General features: G+C 37.6%; 1 protein-coding gene across 17 annotated transcripts in view; it reads left to right on the forward strand.

Moving 5' to 3' along the window:
- Window positions 1-422: 422 nt before the first annotated feature.
- The window catches only part of CREM (cAMP responsive element modulator), a 96,630-nt gene continuing 78,572 nt past the window's right edge, over window positions 423-18,480 (forward strand). For 13 of the 17 annotated variants that reach the window (XM_012558911.2, XM_004387852.2, XM_023741960.1 and 10 more), the window contains exons 1-3: window positions 7,372-8,109; window positions 14,933-15,047; window positions 16,167-16,263. In XM_012558911.2, coding sequence (XP_012414365.2) covers window positions 16,220-16,263 — 44 coding nt within the window. In that variant the 5' untranslated portion in view covers window positions 7,372-8,109; window positions 14,933-15,047; window positions 16,167-16,219. The other 4 variants (XM_023741952.1, XM_023741951.1, XM_023741953.1 and 1 more) reach the window with 4 other exon arrangements.

An 18,480-nucleotide genomic window follows, 5' to 3' on the forward strand; every position in this document is an offset into this window, starting at 1 on the left:
CAAGGCGTTTCTCAGTACGGGGACCGGGCAAGAGACGTGGGAGGTGGGGGCCGCTACTGAAGCCCGCTCCAGTCAGGCTCCCGTGGTCTGCAGAAAGCACCTCTCGGCCAAGACCGAACCGCGACGCTCGCGGACCTTGGCTTGGGGCTGGGACTGCACTACCAGACCGCCAGGAGAAGATGTGACCCCGGGATCCAGACGAACGCAATTAACCTAGTTTACAATTAATTGACTTTCCGGAGGGAAGCGCGGGCGGGGGAAATTTCCGGTTTCTAGTCCCGCCCCCCCAAGCCCCGCCCCAGGCCTTTTCCTACTCCCAGCTCCGCCCCTGGCTTATTCCTTTCCCCCTCCCCCCCGCCTCTCCACCTCTCCCCACCCCCTCAGCACCCCCGTTCCATTTAATTGTTGGACTGTCAGCGCCGCACTCCCGCTGGCGGCCGGCAGGGGGCGGAGTTAGAGCTTGGATTTTTCCGCCGGGCGTTCCCCTGGGGAGGGAGTCGTGGAGTGGGAAGGGGAGGACAGGGCGCGAGGACGCGGTTCCGTCGGCTTCGACGCTACATTTCGTCCCGGCCCAGCGGAGAGGCCGCGACTGCCGCATCAGAGCTGACGTGGGGGCTACGTGGGGCCACTGCCGGCGCCGGCGCTGGGTTGCTGGGCGGTGGCGCCGCTCGTGAGCGGCGGCTGAGGCTCGCCGTCTCCACCTCCTCCGTCCGTAATCAGTGACGAGGTCCGCTACGTAAATCTCATCGCAGCGGGTAAGTTGCGCGTCTGCCCCCGGAGCTAGAGACCTAGGAGCAGGCGACTCAGGAGCAGGAGGCAGAGGAAGGAGGCGGAGCGGAGCCCGGACCGGCTGGCCGAAGGGGTTGGGGCCTCAGCAGGCGGGTAGGGGGCTCCTGCCGGGACCGAGCGCTGGTCTCCCACTCCCGCGGAGCCGCGGAGGGAGCCGGCAGTGACCGGCCGGTGGGCCTACCCCGGAGCGGACCCAGGATCGGCCTCTCGGGCGGCAGCTGGCTCTGCGGCGGGGCCCCGGCCGCGGTTTCCGGGCCAGGAAGATCTGATCGGCGAGAGCGCCGAGGCCTCCGGACGTGGCTTGTCCTCAGCTCGGCGCCGGCGGCCTTCGGGGCTCCCTGCTCCGAGCCCGGCGCCCCCGGCCCAGGAGGCGAAGCCCCTCACCTCCCCGAGGCCGTCTTTGCCCGTTTCCCCTTGGCTCCTTACGGAAACGGGCAGCGCGCCGGACCTTATCGCTTACGTCAGCTTAAGCTTTACCCGTTGGCTCGCAGTTTCCCTTACTTTTAATCAGATACTTTCTTAAGCGTGAAACGGGCTCGTTTGTTTTCTAAGGTCTCTTTGACTTCTTTGGAACTTGATAGAAGTTGGAAAAGCCATGTTGAAAAAGCCTTACAATTCTGATGAATTTGTCCTCACTCTTTAAAAAGAGACAAATAAGGATATAGGTTTTATTTACTACAGGTGACGATCAGTAACACCTTTGTCCCAGTTTTATGTACTCAGTTTAAACATAAATTAACGTAACGCATGTCTTCTCGGAAACTTGAGTAGGAAGGACATCGCTGATTGAGTCATTTTAGTCCTCAAACACTTGTGAAGAAACAGATTCGGGACAACTCATAGAAATCGCCGATAATAGTATTCTTCAGTTCTGATTTTTGCCTTATTAATGATATGCAGCAAGGTTCCCACAACCTGTTTTGTAGGGAATAAACTCAGGAAACATCGTTCTTTATCCTACGATCTAGTATACCAGGTCCCTAAGTTTGAAATCATCGACCTTTTTTGCGCTGTGCTAAATAAGCAGCTATCAGTTTGCAATCAAATATTCAGAAATTTTAACTTAATATGACCAACCTGAAAGTCTGACTAAAAGTGAAAAAGCTCCCGTTAGCCGTTTTAACAGTGCTGGTTATCTACCTCACTTTTATAATTTCTTCCTTTTCTGCTTAATTGGGCTGATGGGAGCGCAGCCACCTTCCTTTAAATATAGAGTGATAGAGGTTCAGCATGAAAATTGTATTAGATTGCATTAATAATTCATGCTCTTTATCGTTTAGTTACTTAAAAGCTAACGTATCAGGAAACCCCGAAAATTTCACATAGCTTAAAACTAAAATTCAGATGCTTATGGTTAATGATAGACTTGCTTTTTGAATTATGATTTTGGATAGTGAACCTAATATGTTTGCTAATGTTTTGTACTGTTAAATCGGGTATATACAATATTTCTAAACGGAATGAACAACTTCAGGTACTAATCTGGTCTTGATTTATTTCAAGCAGTTATTTTACTTTTTATCTTTGGGTACCATATTTTTCTTCTAGTCTTGATCATCTTTATGGATGACAAGTTTTTTTCTCTTAAGACATAGGCTTTAAATCTTTGAACTTAAAGTGACATTAAAAAAATTTTTTTTCCAAAGGGAAGCAAATTGCAAACAGTATGTTTTGGGCAGTAAATGCTAAATATTAATGAAAACTGATGTTTAAGAAATTTCTTATTGATCCAAACACAACTTTAAAAAGATATTTAAATGGTTTTGAACCTGAATCAGTAAACACTTAAAACATTGTCGTATTAAGTGTTGATAATTTACACAAACATTTTTGGTGAATCTGTAAACAGATCAATGTAAGTGAATGTTTTCGCAGCATCTTGGCGGTTGGCATGGAATCATTTTGGTGAGTGTGAAGTTGTAATTACGCTGATGTTTTGTGTACATATTTTTGTAAGAATATATGAATAAATTTTTATTTAATATATAAACACAGAAAAGTTTTTTAGTCTTTTTTGTTTTTGCATTGTTCCTGAAAGTTACTGAAATTTGCTTCTACTGAGAATTTAAAGTACAGACTCCATAGGTAATAGATTGTACTCTAGTTTCCCACTGAGGTGAGTTGTTGCGTAATTAAAGTGTGAAATCTTGTCTATTATGGTTATTTCATGAAGAGTAGGAAAGAGTTTTAAATTATTCATATACAAAAAGAATCCTGACCAAGCCTTCATATATATAGACATGTATTTCTAATGTTGACTGTTGCCCCAAAATTTTATATTCTCTACAAGTAAATATTGGGCCACAAAATGGAGCCAGATTTATTATTGAAGTAAGTAATCTGTTGGAAAGCTCTCAAATGTCCTGCTCCATTTAGATAGACATCTTAAAATAAAACTGAACAATGCAAACACTTAATAGCTGAACCATTGATATTTTGATGTGCTGTCAGCGTTGGTTGCTAAGGAAATAAGTCTGAAATGTATTTGAGTTTTAGTAAGTATTTCTGTTTTATTGAACTGATGAATTCCATGTATAGAAGTCAGCTTTGAAAAGCATTATTATCATACATTGAATGTGGTTTCGATATTATCAATACAGGAAATTAAAAATATAGAATTCAGTAAACACGTAGCTCATCTCTTACACATAGGTAGAATAAACATTTTTAGTCATTAATAATTTTAAAAACAGGAAAGCCATTTAAAATATCTTTTACCATGAAAATTACACAATATAATACCCTCAGAGTGGGCTGTTCTTAAAAGTAAATGCTTCCACCCACAGGTTTTCTTTTTTCTGATGCTCTAGAATATTCCAGAAGAGTATAAAAGGGTTGCTATGAGTTGGAAACGACTCGACAGCAACAGGTTTTTTATAAGAGATAATGAAGATGAAAACTTAAAGATAATGTTATTGGGAATTTATCTTGACATCACTCACATAGACAGTTACCTTACTGGTATAGTGCAGTTACAGCGAAGTTTAAAAACGAAAGTGAGGTCTGTTTTGCACATTTCATGACTGGCTTCAGGAATATTAGAGGAAATTACTGGTAAAATGTATGTGAAACAAATTCTATCAGTAGAGGAACAGTATAGACTAGGAAGTTAAATGGGGATTTTGCTTAAAGCCTGCTTAAACAACCCTCTCATTGGTGAGGAAGGATGATTGACTATAAGAAAACCTTATTAGCAACTTTCTCACATATCAGGCTTTTTTGAAGCTAGCCTGGGAGGTGCAAGCTGTTTGTGTTAGGCTGCTAACCCAGAGGTTAGTGGAATATGGAACTTACCCAGTGGTTCTGCAGAAGAAAGGTGTGGTGAACTGCTTCTGTAAAGATTACAGCCAGGAAAACTCTATGGAGCAGTTCTGTAACACACGGAGTCATCATGAGTTGGGGCTGACTGGAGGGCAGCTAACAACAGCAGCAAGCAGTTCTCCCAAAATGGGAAACATTGTCATGCATGCTTTCTAAACAGTAGTACAATCAGGCCAGTTAAATGTCAAAATTAAATCCTCTAAACTTTTAGTAGGGCTTATGTGATTTTGATATTTTACTTTGAGAATTTCAATAAAATAAAACTCAGTTTCTTTAGAGTTATTCTAGTGAAGCATTTTTTTTTTACACTAGACGTAAGAGTTATCTTAACTCAAAATGTCATCCACTTTTGTTCATAATCTTAAAGAGCCTCAATATTTTTCATTGATAGCACAAAAACAGTTTTTTTTTTTCTTAGAAATGTTTTTAAATAGAATTTATATCCTAGCATTGATTATGGTGACGACTTCCAGTTCTGGGATTGGGACATCTGTGTCACACATAAGAACCCATTTTACTGTATGTGGACACTTAGAATGCATTTACGCCTCTTAAAATTGACAGGAGACAACTTTTTTTTTTAAAACAGAAATAGAAAACTAAAGTGTGTGTGTATATATATATAAATATATGTAAAGAAAACTAAAGAATCATTAAAACAAAAATAGATGGAAGAGTTAAATTTAACTTAATTAGGCATGTTTCTACATTTAGATACCAGTTTTGTCCAAATACACAAGATGGAGCCAGTCTAGGTAAGTATAATTGTTGAAATTCGTTTCTCTAAAATCTCTGCCGTTTCCCAGATTTCCTAATTAGTGATCAAATGCAGTTGTACTTAACATGTAGATAAGTGTTTTGAAATGTACTTAAAGAGCAGTAATGAAGCATGGAAACCCTGGTGGCACAGTGGTATAGAGCTCCACTGCTAACCAAAATGTTGGCACTTCGAATCCCCCAGCACTCCTTGGAAACTATGGGGCAGTTCTACTCTGTTCTTTAGGCTCGCTGTGAGTCGGAATCGACTCGCGGGCAACAGGTTTGGTTTTTTGGGTTTTAATGAAGCATGCCGTTGGGGGAAAAAATCACCTTACGATGACCCCTTTAGTCAAGGAAGTAAGTCTCCCAAATGATTTTAAATTTTGTTTCCTTTCATCAGTTGGGGGTAGGGTGGGGGGAGTGGTGTTCAGAGGGGTGGAGATAGGCCATGATTATTTGAATTTAATTTTTCATTTTCTCCTTAGCAACTGGTTCTGCTGTTCATTGTGAAATAGTCAAAGGCAGGCAACAGGCAGAAGAATTAAAAAAGAGATGCTTTAATAGTTAATCATTTAGTGATTTTAGTAAAGTTTTCTTAAAAACAGATATGTCAGGCAATTAAATGGGAGTGAACTTGAATCTTATATCACATAGTCCCCTGATTTTATGTATGATGTATATTTGAATTAAAAACTTTATTTACACGTGTTTGTAATTATTTACAAGGTCTGCTCCTGGGTACTTCTACACAAAAAAAATAGAGATCGTTATTTGAAAGTTTCACAAAGAGCATAAAGCATCTGAAAGCGGTCTAATTTCCTGTTACCACTACCTTGCTTTTGTTTTTCCTGAACTTCACTAGAATGCGTAGTAACCATAGGCTCACTCCTGTCAGTTCCAAGGATGTGGCTGTTTGGCTAGCTTTCCCTCCCCACAGCTGCCTGAGAATGACCAGCTTTACAATATAAGCTTCATATTCTTCCTTTATTTTTCAGACCTTACTTGTTCTTGCTACTTAAATTATAATTGACCTATGAAGATTTCCTACTTTCCCACGGAACTGAAATCTTGCTTCATCCCAGAACCAAAGAAACATATTATGCCCTGTGTTCTCTTTCTCTTTCTGCTTCCTGAAAGATGTGTACAGCCTTTTATTCCACATTCTATGTATGTAGCCATTTAATTATTTAGTAACTTCCGAAGAGAGCTACAGGCTACTTAAAATCCAACTTTTATCAGTTTAACTAGATGATACCTATTGTGCTTAACCTCACTGGTGGAGTGGAAAACTAAACATTTAAAAATATGTTTTCTTCTAAAATACTGTCTTTTTAAAATGACTTTTTTTTTTCTGTCCTGCTGAAGGCACAGGAAATTGGTATCTTTTTCATTTGAAGAATGTTTCACTGTGTATTGCTAAACATTTTTGTTTAGTTGTTCAAAGCAATAAGACTTCATTTAAACCAAATGAATACAGAGCTTTACTTCATGTTTGTTATGAACCTTATTAATTGAAGTACTTTGTAAATTTTAACCACTGTTAGATTTGATATTACAGTGTGACTGTTAGCCTAACCTCTCTTTTTTTTCCACAGATTGGTTTTGGCTTTTTTTTTGCATTCTTCCTCCTAACTTCTTAAGTATATTTACAATTTCTTTTTTTTTTTTTTATTGTGCTTTAGATGAAAGTTTACAGAGTAAACTAGTTTCTCATTAAACAATTAATACACATATTGTTTTGTGACATTGGTTGCCATCCCCACGATATGTCAACACTCTCCCCTTCTCGAACTTGGGTTCCCCATCATCAGCTTTCCTGTCTCCTCCTGCCTTCTTGTCCTTGCCCCTGGGATGGTGTGCCCATTTAGTATCATTTTGTTTTGTGGGCCTGTATAATCTTTGGCTGAAGGGTGAACCTCAGGAGTGACTTCAGTACTGAGTTAAAAGGGTATCTGGGGGCCATACTCTCGGGGTAGTATATTTGCGATTTTTATCCTGGACTCTATAAAAAGACTTTACAAAGACAAGGCCTAGGGAGAAAAGAGCAGCTTTGTCATCTACTTGCTCTTGTTATCTTTTGCCTTTCTCTTTTCATCCCTTCATTTCCTTTTGCCTTAATCCACAAAACCCATTACAATTGAGTAGATTCCGAGTCACAGCGACCTTATAGGACAGAGTAGAACTGCCCATAGGGTTTCCAAGGAGCAGATGGTGGATTCCAACTGGCAACCTTTTTGGTTAGCAACTGAGCTCTTAACCACTGTGCCACCAGGGCTCCATCCTTTTGCCTTACTCCTCATTATTAATGAAGAAAAAAATCTATGTAAGTTAAAAAAATATATATATAATATATATATATTAAAAAATACATACATATATACTGCCCTTGTATGTTCTTCTTTGTTTCCATGTCAGTGCTTTGACTTTGAAAGAAGGACAAGGGAGGTATATTTTCAGTGTGCCTCTATTTCATTGCTCCTGAATTGTGCTAATACTGGGTGGGGTAGGGTGGGGGGGTCTGTTAGTACCCAATATTAACTGCAATGCTCTTAATATTTTTCATCTAATCACATCCAAGTTAGATGGAAAAATTTTTTTTTATGACAAAATTCAAGGTTAGATTGAGAACAGTTTATTTTAAGAATGTATTTCTTCTGATAAGGGTTCTTAACTTTTTTTGTGCAGTGGATCCCTTTGGCTGCCTGGTGAAGCCTATAGACCCTTTATCAGAAAAATGTTTTCAGAATGCATAAAAACATACATAAAATTAGAAAAGAAACAGCTGTATTGAAATACAGTTATCAAAATATAAAAGAGGGCAAACTTGTGATTCACGATTATGAATTTAATGCATTAAATTAAAAAAAATCTAGTGATGGGTCTAATAACCACCAAAATTTCCAAGTACTGATGTATATAAATGATATTTTAAGGCCGCTGTAACTCCTGTAATGTGACGTGAAAATACCTAGATGTCTGTTGGTGACAAAGTCTCAGGAGCTACTAATGCTATTGTGGTGTGTTGCCTGCATTCAAAACTGAAAGCTTTACAATGTAAGTTTTATATTCTTTATCTTTCAGGTCTTACTTGTTCTTGCTACTTAAATTATAGTTGACCTATGAAGATTTCCTGCTTTCCCAAAGAACTGAAATCTTGCTTCATCCCAGAGCCAAAGAAACAGATTGTGGCCTGTGTTCTCTTTCTCTTCCTGCTTCCCTAACCTCTAACTTCATTTAGAGGTTAGTGAAAATAAAGATGTAATTTTTTTTTTCCATTTAAATTCATGCACCCTTAAAGAATCTGTGAACCCAAGTTTAAAACCTTTGCTCTAGGTGAAAGTAACCAGAATACCTCATTTTGGAGAACTCTTAAGTCAGAGGTTTTTTTCCCCCCATAATAGTTATAAGGTTGGTTGGTTGGTTTGTTTTGACTTTTGTGATTGGTCTATTAAATATTTTTTCTGCTTGTTTCCCATAAAATAAGGTTTAGCTTTTGGAAATTAGTGGTATGTATTTTAAAATCCATTAAGCGTGTAGCTTTTTTTCTTAAGAGGGCAATCCCATGACATAGTTGGCGGGGAAAATAAGAAGTATTTGGAAAGAATGTACTACACGACCATCAAAACCAAAAAACCAAACCTATTGCCATCGAATCCATTCCGACTCATAGCAACGCTATAGGACAGAGTAGAACTGCCCTATAGAGTTTCCAAGGAGTGCCTGGTGGATTCAAACTGCCAACTTTTTGGTTAGCAGCTGAGCTATTAACCATTATGCTATCCGGGCTCCACATGACCATAAGGGTTGTTTTATTGCACCACTTTTTCTTCATGAGAGCATCCATATTATATTTCTACACTTTAAAGGAATGGATCATGAACTTTATTGTAAGCTTATTTTTAAGTGAAATATTTCAAATGTTTTCTTTGATGTTTGACCTGTTAATAATCTTTTGGAAATGTAAATACAATGTGTGCTGATTTAACTTATAGCCCTAGAATTGGTGAAAGACTGCTTTTCAGAAATTGTTCTTCCTGGAAAAGAAAGAACATAAATAATGAAATTTAGCCTGTAGAAATACTTAGCAATGTTTATTTCATTTTTTTCATTCTAAAGATTCCATATGAAGAAAAACACATGGTTTTCATAAACTTGTACACCCACTCCTTACTTAGCAACATGGTTAGGTTCCAAAGACCAGGTCTTTACGAGAAAATTGGAGGATGATCACATCAGATCACAAAATGAAGGATGACTACATTATTACATAACTGCCAAATGTCATTATATAATTGCCAAACCACTGAGAATTATGGCCCAGCCAAGCTGACACAAAACCTTAACCATCACAGCCAGTGTTACTCTCACCTCACACTTTGGCATTTGTTACTGCCACATGTACGTTGTTAATGTGAAAAATAGTAGGGAGTAGATTTTTCACTAATTGTTATAAATGTAAAATGTTGGCTAATGAGATAGTTGATAAGTGAGGAGTGGGTATAATTGTCTTCCTAGCAGGAATATTTTTTAAACAACCTGTCTTTTTTGTCTTTCCAAAGCATTCAAGTAGTTTTTCTTAGGAACAGCTCTTTTTAAATCATGCCATTTATTAACATGCCATTTAACAATAAGCATGGCTGGCAAAGTGAGTTTGGTGATAAACATGATTAAGTCTTGGTAAACATACAACCAAGCTAGTAGGAACAGAGCACTTGGGCACACTGGAGTAGGACTGCTGTGGTCATTAGCTAAACTGTAGGTTTTACAGAAGAAATAGAGAACACTGGTTAATACAGAGAGCTTATTGGTTAGGTAAGCTTTTTATATTCTAGTAAATTTCCCAAGAAGTTTACTTTTTATATATACCTAATTTTTTTCTCAGAAAGTTAGATGAAGATATTTATTAACCACAGCACACTAGATATTCAAATTTTCTGCATATGAATACGATGTTTTCTCTAATCAGCATATTTTAAATATATTCTTGTATAGAGAGCTATATATTAAGGGATACTTGATATCAGTGAAGTTCTTGTTGTTGTTGGGTGCCGTCAACTTGGTTCCAACTCATAGCAACCCTATGTACAATAGAATGAAACCCTGCCTGGTCCTGTGCCATCCTCATAATTGTTGCTGTGTTTGAGCCCATTGTTACAGCTACCATGTCTATCCATCTCGTCGAGGGTCTTCCTCTTTTTTGCTGACCCTCTACCAAGCATGATGTCCTTCTCCAGGCACTGGTTGTTCCTGATAATGTGTGCAAATTACATGAGGCAAAACCTCGCCATCCTCCTTCTGAGGAGCATTCTGGCTGTACTTCTTCCAAGACAGACTTGTACATTCTTCTGGCAGTCTATGGTATATTCGATATTGTTTGCCAGCACAGTAATTCAGAAGCATCAATTCTTCTTTGGTCTTCCTTACTCATAGTCCAGCTTTTGCATGCATATGAGGCAATTGAAAATATCATAGCTTGGGTCAGGTGCACCTTAGTCCTCAAAGTGACATCTTTGCTTTTCAACACTTTAACAGGGTCTTTTGCAGCAGATTTGCCCGACGTTGTTTGATTTCTTAACTGCTTCCATGGGTGATGATTGTGAATCTAAGTAAAATGAAATCCTTGACAACTTCAGTCTTTTCTTCGTTTATCATGATGTTGCTTATTGGTCTAGTTGTAAGGATTTTTGTTTTCTTTATGTTGAGGTGTAATCCATACTGAAGGCTGTAGTCTTTGATCATCAATAAGTGCTTCAACTACTCCTTGCTTTTCAGCAAGCAAGGTTGTGCATCTGCATATTGCAAGTTGTTAGTGTGTCTTCCACTAATCCTGATGCCACGTTCTTCTTCACATAGTCCAGCTTTTCAGATTATTTGCTTAGCATACAGATTGAATAAGCATGATAAAAGGATACAAGCCTGATGCAAACCTTTCCTGATTTTAAACCACTCAGTATCCCCTTTTTCTGTTAGAACAACTGCCTCTTGTTCTATGTACAGGTTCCACATGAGTGCAATTAAGTGTTCTGGAATTCCCATTTTTCGCAATGTTGTCTGTAATTTGTTATGATCCACTCAGCTGAATGCCTTTGCATAGTCAATAAAACACAGGTAAGTATCTTTCTAGTATTCTCTGCTTTCAGCTAAGATACATCTGACATCAGCCATAATATCCCTGGTTCCATGTCCTCTTCTGAATCCGACTTGAAATTCTGGCAGTTCGCTGTCAGTGTACTGCTACGACTGTTAAATTGTCTTCAGCAAAATTTTACTTGGATGTGATATCAATTGTAATTATAATTAATTATATAATTATATTAATTATAATATTCAGTAATTTCCACATTCTGTTGGATCGCCTCTCTTAGGAATGCGTGCAAATGTGAATCTCTTCCAATAGGATAGCCAGATAGCTGTCTTCCAAATTTCTTGGCATGATGAGTGAGCATCTTCAGTGCTGCATCTGTGTTGAAAACACCTCAATTGGTATTCCATCAGTTCCTGGAGCCTTGTTTTTCACCAATGCCTTCAGTGAGGTTTGAACTTCTTTCAGTACTATTGATTCTTGACCATATGCTGCTTAATGGTTGAACGTCAATCAATTCTTTTTGGTAGAGTGACTGTATTCCTTCCATCTTCTTTTGATGGTTCCTGCATTGTTCAGTCTTTTGCCTGTCAAGTCCTTCACTATTGCAACTCGAGGCTTGAATTTTTTCTTCACTTCTTTCAGCTTGAGAAATGCCGAGAATGTACTTCCCTTTTGGTTTTCTAACTCCAGCTCTTTGCACATGTCATTATGGTACTTTACTTTGTCTTCTCTAGCCAGCCTTTGGAATCCTCAGTTCGGGTCTTTTCATCATGTTGTCCATCATTTTAGCTACTCGACATTCAAAAGCAAGTTTTCAGAGTCTCTTCTGACATCCGTTTTGGTCTTTTCTTTCTTTCCTGTCTTTTTAACGACCTTTTGCTTTCTTCATGTATGGTGTCCTTGATGTCATTCCACAGCTCGTCTGGTCTTTGGTCATTAGTGTTCAGTGCATCAAATCTATTCTTGAGATGGTCTCCAAATTCAGATGGGATATACTCAAAGTTGTATTTTGGTTCTCATGGATTTGTTTTAATTTTTCTTCAGCCTCAACTTAAACTTACATATGAGCAGTTGATGGTCTGTTCCACAGTTGGCCCCTGGCATCGTTTTGACTGATGATATGAGCTTTTCTATTGTCTTTTTCCACAGATGTAGTCTGTTTGATTCCTGTGTTTTCCATCTGGTGAGGTCTGTGTTTATAGTCGCCTGTTGATGTTGTTGAAAAAATTGTATTTGCAATGAATAAGTCGTTGGTCTTGCAAAATTCTATCATTCTGTCTCCACTGTCGTTTCTATCACCAAGGCCATATTTTCCAACTACAGATCCTTCTTTGTTTCCAGCTTCTGCATTCCAGTCACCAGTAATTATCAATGCATCTTGATTGCATGTTTGATTTAATTTCAGACTGCAGAAGTTGGTAAAAATCTTCAATTTCCTCATCTTTGGCCTTAGTGGTTGGTGCATAAATTTGAGTAGTAGTCATGGTTTTTCTTGTAGGCATATGGATATTATCCTATCACTGACAGAGTCATACTTCAGGATAGATCTTGAAATGTTCTTTTTGACAGTAAATGCAACGCCATTCCTCTTCAATTTGTCATTCCCAGCATAGCAGACCATGTGATTGTCTTATTCAAAATAGCCAATGAAATTAATTGAAGTTGTTATGCCAGAGGGTGAATAAATCAACACTGGTGAAGCGTGAGTTGAATGCTAATATAGATAGAAAGTTTTTATATTATTATAAATGGCTTTCCTTCAAGCACAGGACAAAAACTCACATCTAGGCAAAATATTTGAACTTATTTTTCTTAGTGTAAGCTGTTACTTGCTTGTAATAAACCCACTGCCTTCGAGTCAATTCCGACTCATAACGACCCTATAGCACAGAGTAGAACTGCCTCATAGGGTTTCCAAGGCTGTAATCTTTACGGAAGCAGACTGCCACATCTTTCTTCAGTGGTGGTGGTGCTAGATTCAGCCCTTATCTGCCAAGTCAGAGCAAGTTCTGAGACGTTAAAACTACATTTGGGATGAGGTCAGTATATAAAGCAGTTGAGTTTTTCAAAATATACATAGGTTATTCTGTAGTAAACTGGGGCTTCCCGCTTTATAAATCCACACAAGGTAATTTTGAACCTGGGAAATTTATAGAACAGGAAGGAGAGGCATACCTTAAAATCTGAATGTTTTTATAACAAACATTTTAATCCTCCTACCAAGTACCTGATTTATAATGCTCAGAACTTTGGATATTTATCCTGAAGGCAAGAGGAATCATTGGAGAATTTTAAATGAGGAAATTGCATGTTTGGGTTTGCATTTTGTATGGAGTGTTTTGGTCTAGTAGTGTCTGGATTGTGAGGGTTGAGACGCGGTTTGAGTGAGGTGAAGGAATAATAGACACCAGGTGGGCGGCTGTTATTGCATTAATCATGTCAAGAAATGATCAAGGTCAGAAATAATGGAGTGGCAACGAGGATAGAGAGAATGGAGCTGATTCAGGGGATACTTAGGAGGCAGAATTGTTAGGGCCGAGTCAGCTAATGTACCTTGCCTAAGTTCCAAGCACAGTTAGACATTTTGTGTTCATTGCTACATTTTCTCCTCACACAAGGTTGGTGTTATTTCCATTGGACAGATCAGGAAAGGATGCTTGGAGAAATGGTCCAAGCTCACACTAAGAAGTGATAGTCCTGAAATTCGCACCTAGGTAAACCTCCAAAGTCAGTGTTCTTTATACCACACCACTGCTATATTACTAGACCACAGTGCCACTTCAGGAATTGGAACAATGGAAGTGGGAAGTGAAGAGAAAGCAGGACTGCCAGATAGAGTGACTGAGTCAGTGGTTGTGTCAGTCACTGAGATGCAAGTTCAGGGAGAGGAGAGTTGCAGAGTTGAGTTGTAAACATTTTGGGTTTGAGGATCTGTAAGCTAACAATGAAGGGACATCTGCACTGGTGATATGATTTGAGACTCGTTAAGTGAGGATGAAGTAGCCGAGGGAGAACATGTGGAGGAGATTTTTGTGACTGGAAGCCTGGGAAATACCAACTTTTTAAAGAGTAGGCCAAAGAAGACTGAGAACGAAGGACCAGATAATTTAAAGAAGAGCGTGAATGTGGTGTTGTGAGAAGTTCAAGGAGGAAAGAACTTTAGGGAGAGTGGGAAATGCTGTGGAGATGTTAAGGAAGATATGGGCTTTTAAAAACTATCCTTTTGGATTTGGCAAGTAGGCAGTCATTGGTGACTTTGGAGAGAATAGTTTGAATGAAATAATTCACTGATAATCCAGAATCAGGATCACATTTATTTTATGGTCATCATTCTGGTATGAAGGTAGTCATTTTTCTCTTGACAGATGTAGATTCTTGTGACTGATGGCAAGAAGCTGGTACTTTCTTCAGTGCTCATTGCCTCTGGGAAAAGGATGTGGGTGGTGGTTCCTGGATTTCACTGAATGCTTTTTTCTACCTTTTGTATTTTGAACCATAAGAGTGTATTATTTATTTAAAAAAGCTGAAGAAAAACTATTTCCAAGGGAAATACAGAAATTAGCCGGTTCTTCTCTGTTCTTAAATGGTGTGTGACCATCATTATCATTCAAATAATATCATTATTTGTTGGCATGTCTGTCTCCTGGAGAGCAGGGACATTTTCTTATCTGTGTTCCCAGTGCCTAGCATAAGGATCTGACATGTAATGGGTAACGATTATTGTTTAATAAATTATCACACAATTTTTAAGGAAAATAAGATGTCCCTGTAAAATGCTAGCATAATACAATACAGAATATGGTCTAATTCAAATGAATGGCATCACCCTTGCCTTTTGTTTGTGTTATGGATAGCCTGGTTCAAATGCCCTGTGTCTCCTGTTGTACCTATGTTGGGGGGTCAGGGGGTGGCAGCAGTATCCATTGGTTTAATGCTCTCAGTGAGGCACAGCAAACCTGCCTGCTTTCTGTGCCACAGCTTGAAGACTGACTGGGATGGTATGACATTTTAGAGGATGACCACTTAGAACGGAACCCTGAAAGCAGTACATGTGTGGCTGACCACCGCCATTGCTGGCATAGACGCCTAGAAGGTACTTAGTTAGGGATAAGAATGGTTGTGTGTGTGTATATGGGTGTTTTAACTCTAAGTACTCTCAGATATCCTTTTGTCCTTTTCTTTGCCAGTTTTACTTCATTCAGCAAGTCAAATATATATTTGTTAAGATACCAGTTTTTAAAAAATGGAGTTTAGATTTACTGAACCTATTGAGACCTGAGGAATCCCCAAACCTTTTGCTCTGAGAATCTTCAAACCATGAACTGAAATTATCCCCTTATGTCATATTTGAACTCAACAGCTGTTCAGCTAAATTAGGAAAGAATGTTCGCCATGAGCATTGCTCTCTTTAAAGAATTATCTGTATGAGATCAAATTGTCAACAGTAACTCTAAAGCATAGATGAGAAGTTTAGGGAATAGTGAGTCTTAAGTCAGTGGTGGTGATGCAGTTTGGGTAGAGCTAGTTGAACGGTGACACAATGTGAAGAATGTAACCAATGTTACTGAGTTGTGCATGTAGACACTGAAGAATGGATATATATTCTGCTATGTGTATTTTCACCAAAATTAAAATAAAAAAATGGGGTTCAATTGTTGGCATTTTATTTAATAGCTGAAATGTCTAAAGCAGCTTTTTTAATGGACTGAAGGCTATCATAATAAAGTTTTAAATGAACTGTTGGTCTTTTGTTTGGAGCTAATATTCTTGTGCAAAACCCAACTTTAAGGTAAATGAAAACCAGTTAAAAAATTTGTTGAACTGGACTGAAATTTAAGAAAACGATAAATTTACTAAGTTTATTAAGGAACTGTTACCATTTTAAGATAGAGCTGATACCTATGAGCTATGCTTAGTGTATATTGTACGGTTTCGACAACGCGCTGCGTTTTCATCAGTAGAAAATAACCCAAAAAATAAAGCATGATTTAACGTTTTTGAAAATTTTCCCCTAGGGAGATTAAAAAAAAAAGTAAGGTTGAAACAACTAATAATAAGAAATGGCTTTCAGTGTCTTTTATTTTTTTATTTTTTTTTAGTTTCATAGAAATTAGAGTATACTTCCTGGCCTAGTTTTGAGAGGTTTTCATTTTTCAAAAACATGAATAAAATGTTATGATTCCCCCAATTCAGCATTATGATTTTACTGCAGGATAAAGAAGAAAACGGGGAAGGAGGAAAGCACTGAATACAAATGTCTTAATAATGAGCAAATGTGGCAGGAAAAAATGTATTAAGACAAATCTAAGGTAGGTAGATGTATGTTTTTCTGTTCTTTTGAAAGTTCTACTTGGAGAGCTTAAAGTTAAAATGATGGATGAAATAACGATGTGTGTGTACACACACACATACACACACACACACACACACATTGTATGTATGTGTATATATAATCATTACATATACCCAGTTATTCAGCCATTCAGTTTATGTATTCATCTTCTACCATGATAGGCAGTGTAGTGGTAAGTGAATGCATTTGGCTGATGCTAAGTGCTAGACTTTTCAGATAGAAAGTAGACCATATATAAGGGTGTGGACAATTCAGTGGAATATTAGAATTAGAAAAGTCTCCAGAGTTTTAGTCTGTCTTCCTCCTTGTGTTTAGGCTGTACTTGTACTTAACTTTGTAAAACAGAAGAAAATCTTTACCAGACTTTTGCAGAAATCTAAATCGACTCTTTAAAGCTTTCTTCAGTTACTTTCAGACACATTGTTTCATCAGTTGAACTGAGTTTTAAAAAGAAAAAAAAAATTTCTATGACCTCATTTGTAAAACTGTTTAAAAACAGACTAGAGACACCTTTAATAATTTTTCCTTTTCATATTGGGCTCTATTTTTAGAAGAGGTGAAAAAATTTTGGCAAAGGTAATAGAGTTGCTCTGCACCATAATTTATCTTTGCAAACTGGATACAACTAAGATTTGAGAAGTTTGCTAGTTAATTGAACATTTTAATTATAATCAGGAAACTGCCTTTGTATTACTTTTCATTTAGATATTTTTGGCCTATATTTCCTTTTTACTTCTTTCTACTATCCTATCCTTTAAGAACGCTTTCCTGAGTGCCCACGATAGCATTCTTTTAAGATGTTTCTTTTTCCTCTCATTTTTCCTCCTGTTTATATATCTGCCTCTTCCTGATACATATTTATGCTTAAATAATTGTGGTGATTAATCGTCTAAGTATTTCTGTAATTGTAAATACAATTTTAATGAGTATATTTGTATTTGTTTCTTGTATATATGTTATGGTTATCTGCCTTTTGTTTGTATTGTACTGTATACACAAACAGTACTAAACTATTGTTCTTCAGCATTTTTTCTAGGCTGTCTGCCTCTTATACTGTACAAACCATACTGTACTTTTGTTCTTGAGTATCTGAGGGAGTTATTGTCATATGATGCAGATGTTCTATTATAATCCTAGAAAATGACAGTATAAGTAAACAAATATAATTTAACTTTGTAACTTTCTAACTTTGTTAGTTACTCCAACAAAGTAGATCATCCTAGAAATCTTTAAAAATTACATTAATGGTAGATCCTGCTTTTAAAAAACAATAGTTATATTAACATGTTCTTCAGTTGATTGCTAATTTATTCAGAACAGTCTGGGATAACATTTGCTTTTGTATCAAAGGAGAAAAAGGTTTATAAAGTAATATAGAGAGGATTTCAGAAGGAATATTTAACCTTCATAAGAAAAAAATGTTACTACTACTCTTAGACATTTATATGTTTTAATATGCTCATTTTAGCAAATTCTTATCTGTTCTTTAGGGTTGTGGAACCAAATGTTTGCCAATATTTTGCCAGCTCTTAGTTTATAGTCCTTAATGGACTTTTTTTTGCATGTGTGTGCGTGTGTATTTTTTAAATTTTTATTGTTGCTAATTAGTCCTTTTTCTTCTAATAAAAATTATCATTTAAGATTCAAATACTCCGTAATTAATTTGAAAAAGTATTCTATTGTTGATACAACTATGTTTGACATTTGACTGTTATAGAAAGTGAGATTTTTGGGGAAGAATTTCATGACATGCCTTTTTAATCTTAATACTTCTAGCTATAAAATATATGGTGAACAAAATGGATGTTCTCTTATATTTTATAAATAAAATCTGTCTGGAGCAGTTGAAGTTTTTAATATAGCGGTATTTAATAGGAGGTTCAGATTTATTTAGAAATAGATTTTTATTTATTTATTCATTGTTCTTTAGATGAAGAACAAACTAGCCTCTCATTAAGAAATATATTTGAATCACATACTTTAAGAACTGTGAAGATAATTTTTTCTAATTCAGCGACTTTTTTGTAAGTCAAGGGAAATGAAGATTTTTCAGTTGTTTGATTGTTCCTTTGCACGTTAGGCACCCTCTTTAATTCTTTCACCCTCTCCATCCCCTGTACTTCTCTCACCCTCTCCATCCCCTTTACTTCTCTCACCCTCTCCATCCCCTTTA

The sequence above is a fragment of the Trichechus manatus genome, unplaced genomic scaffold (assembly GCF_000243295.1).
Source record: "Trichechus manatus latirostris isolate Lorelei unplaced genomic scaffold, TriManLat1.0 scaffold00195, whole genome shotgun sequence".
Classification (NCBI taxonomy): Eukaryota; Metazoa; Chordata; class Mammalia; order Sirenia; family Trichechidae; genus Trichechus; species Trichechus manatus.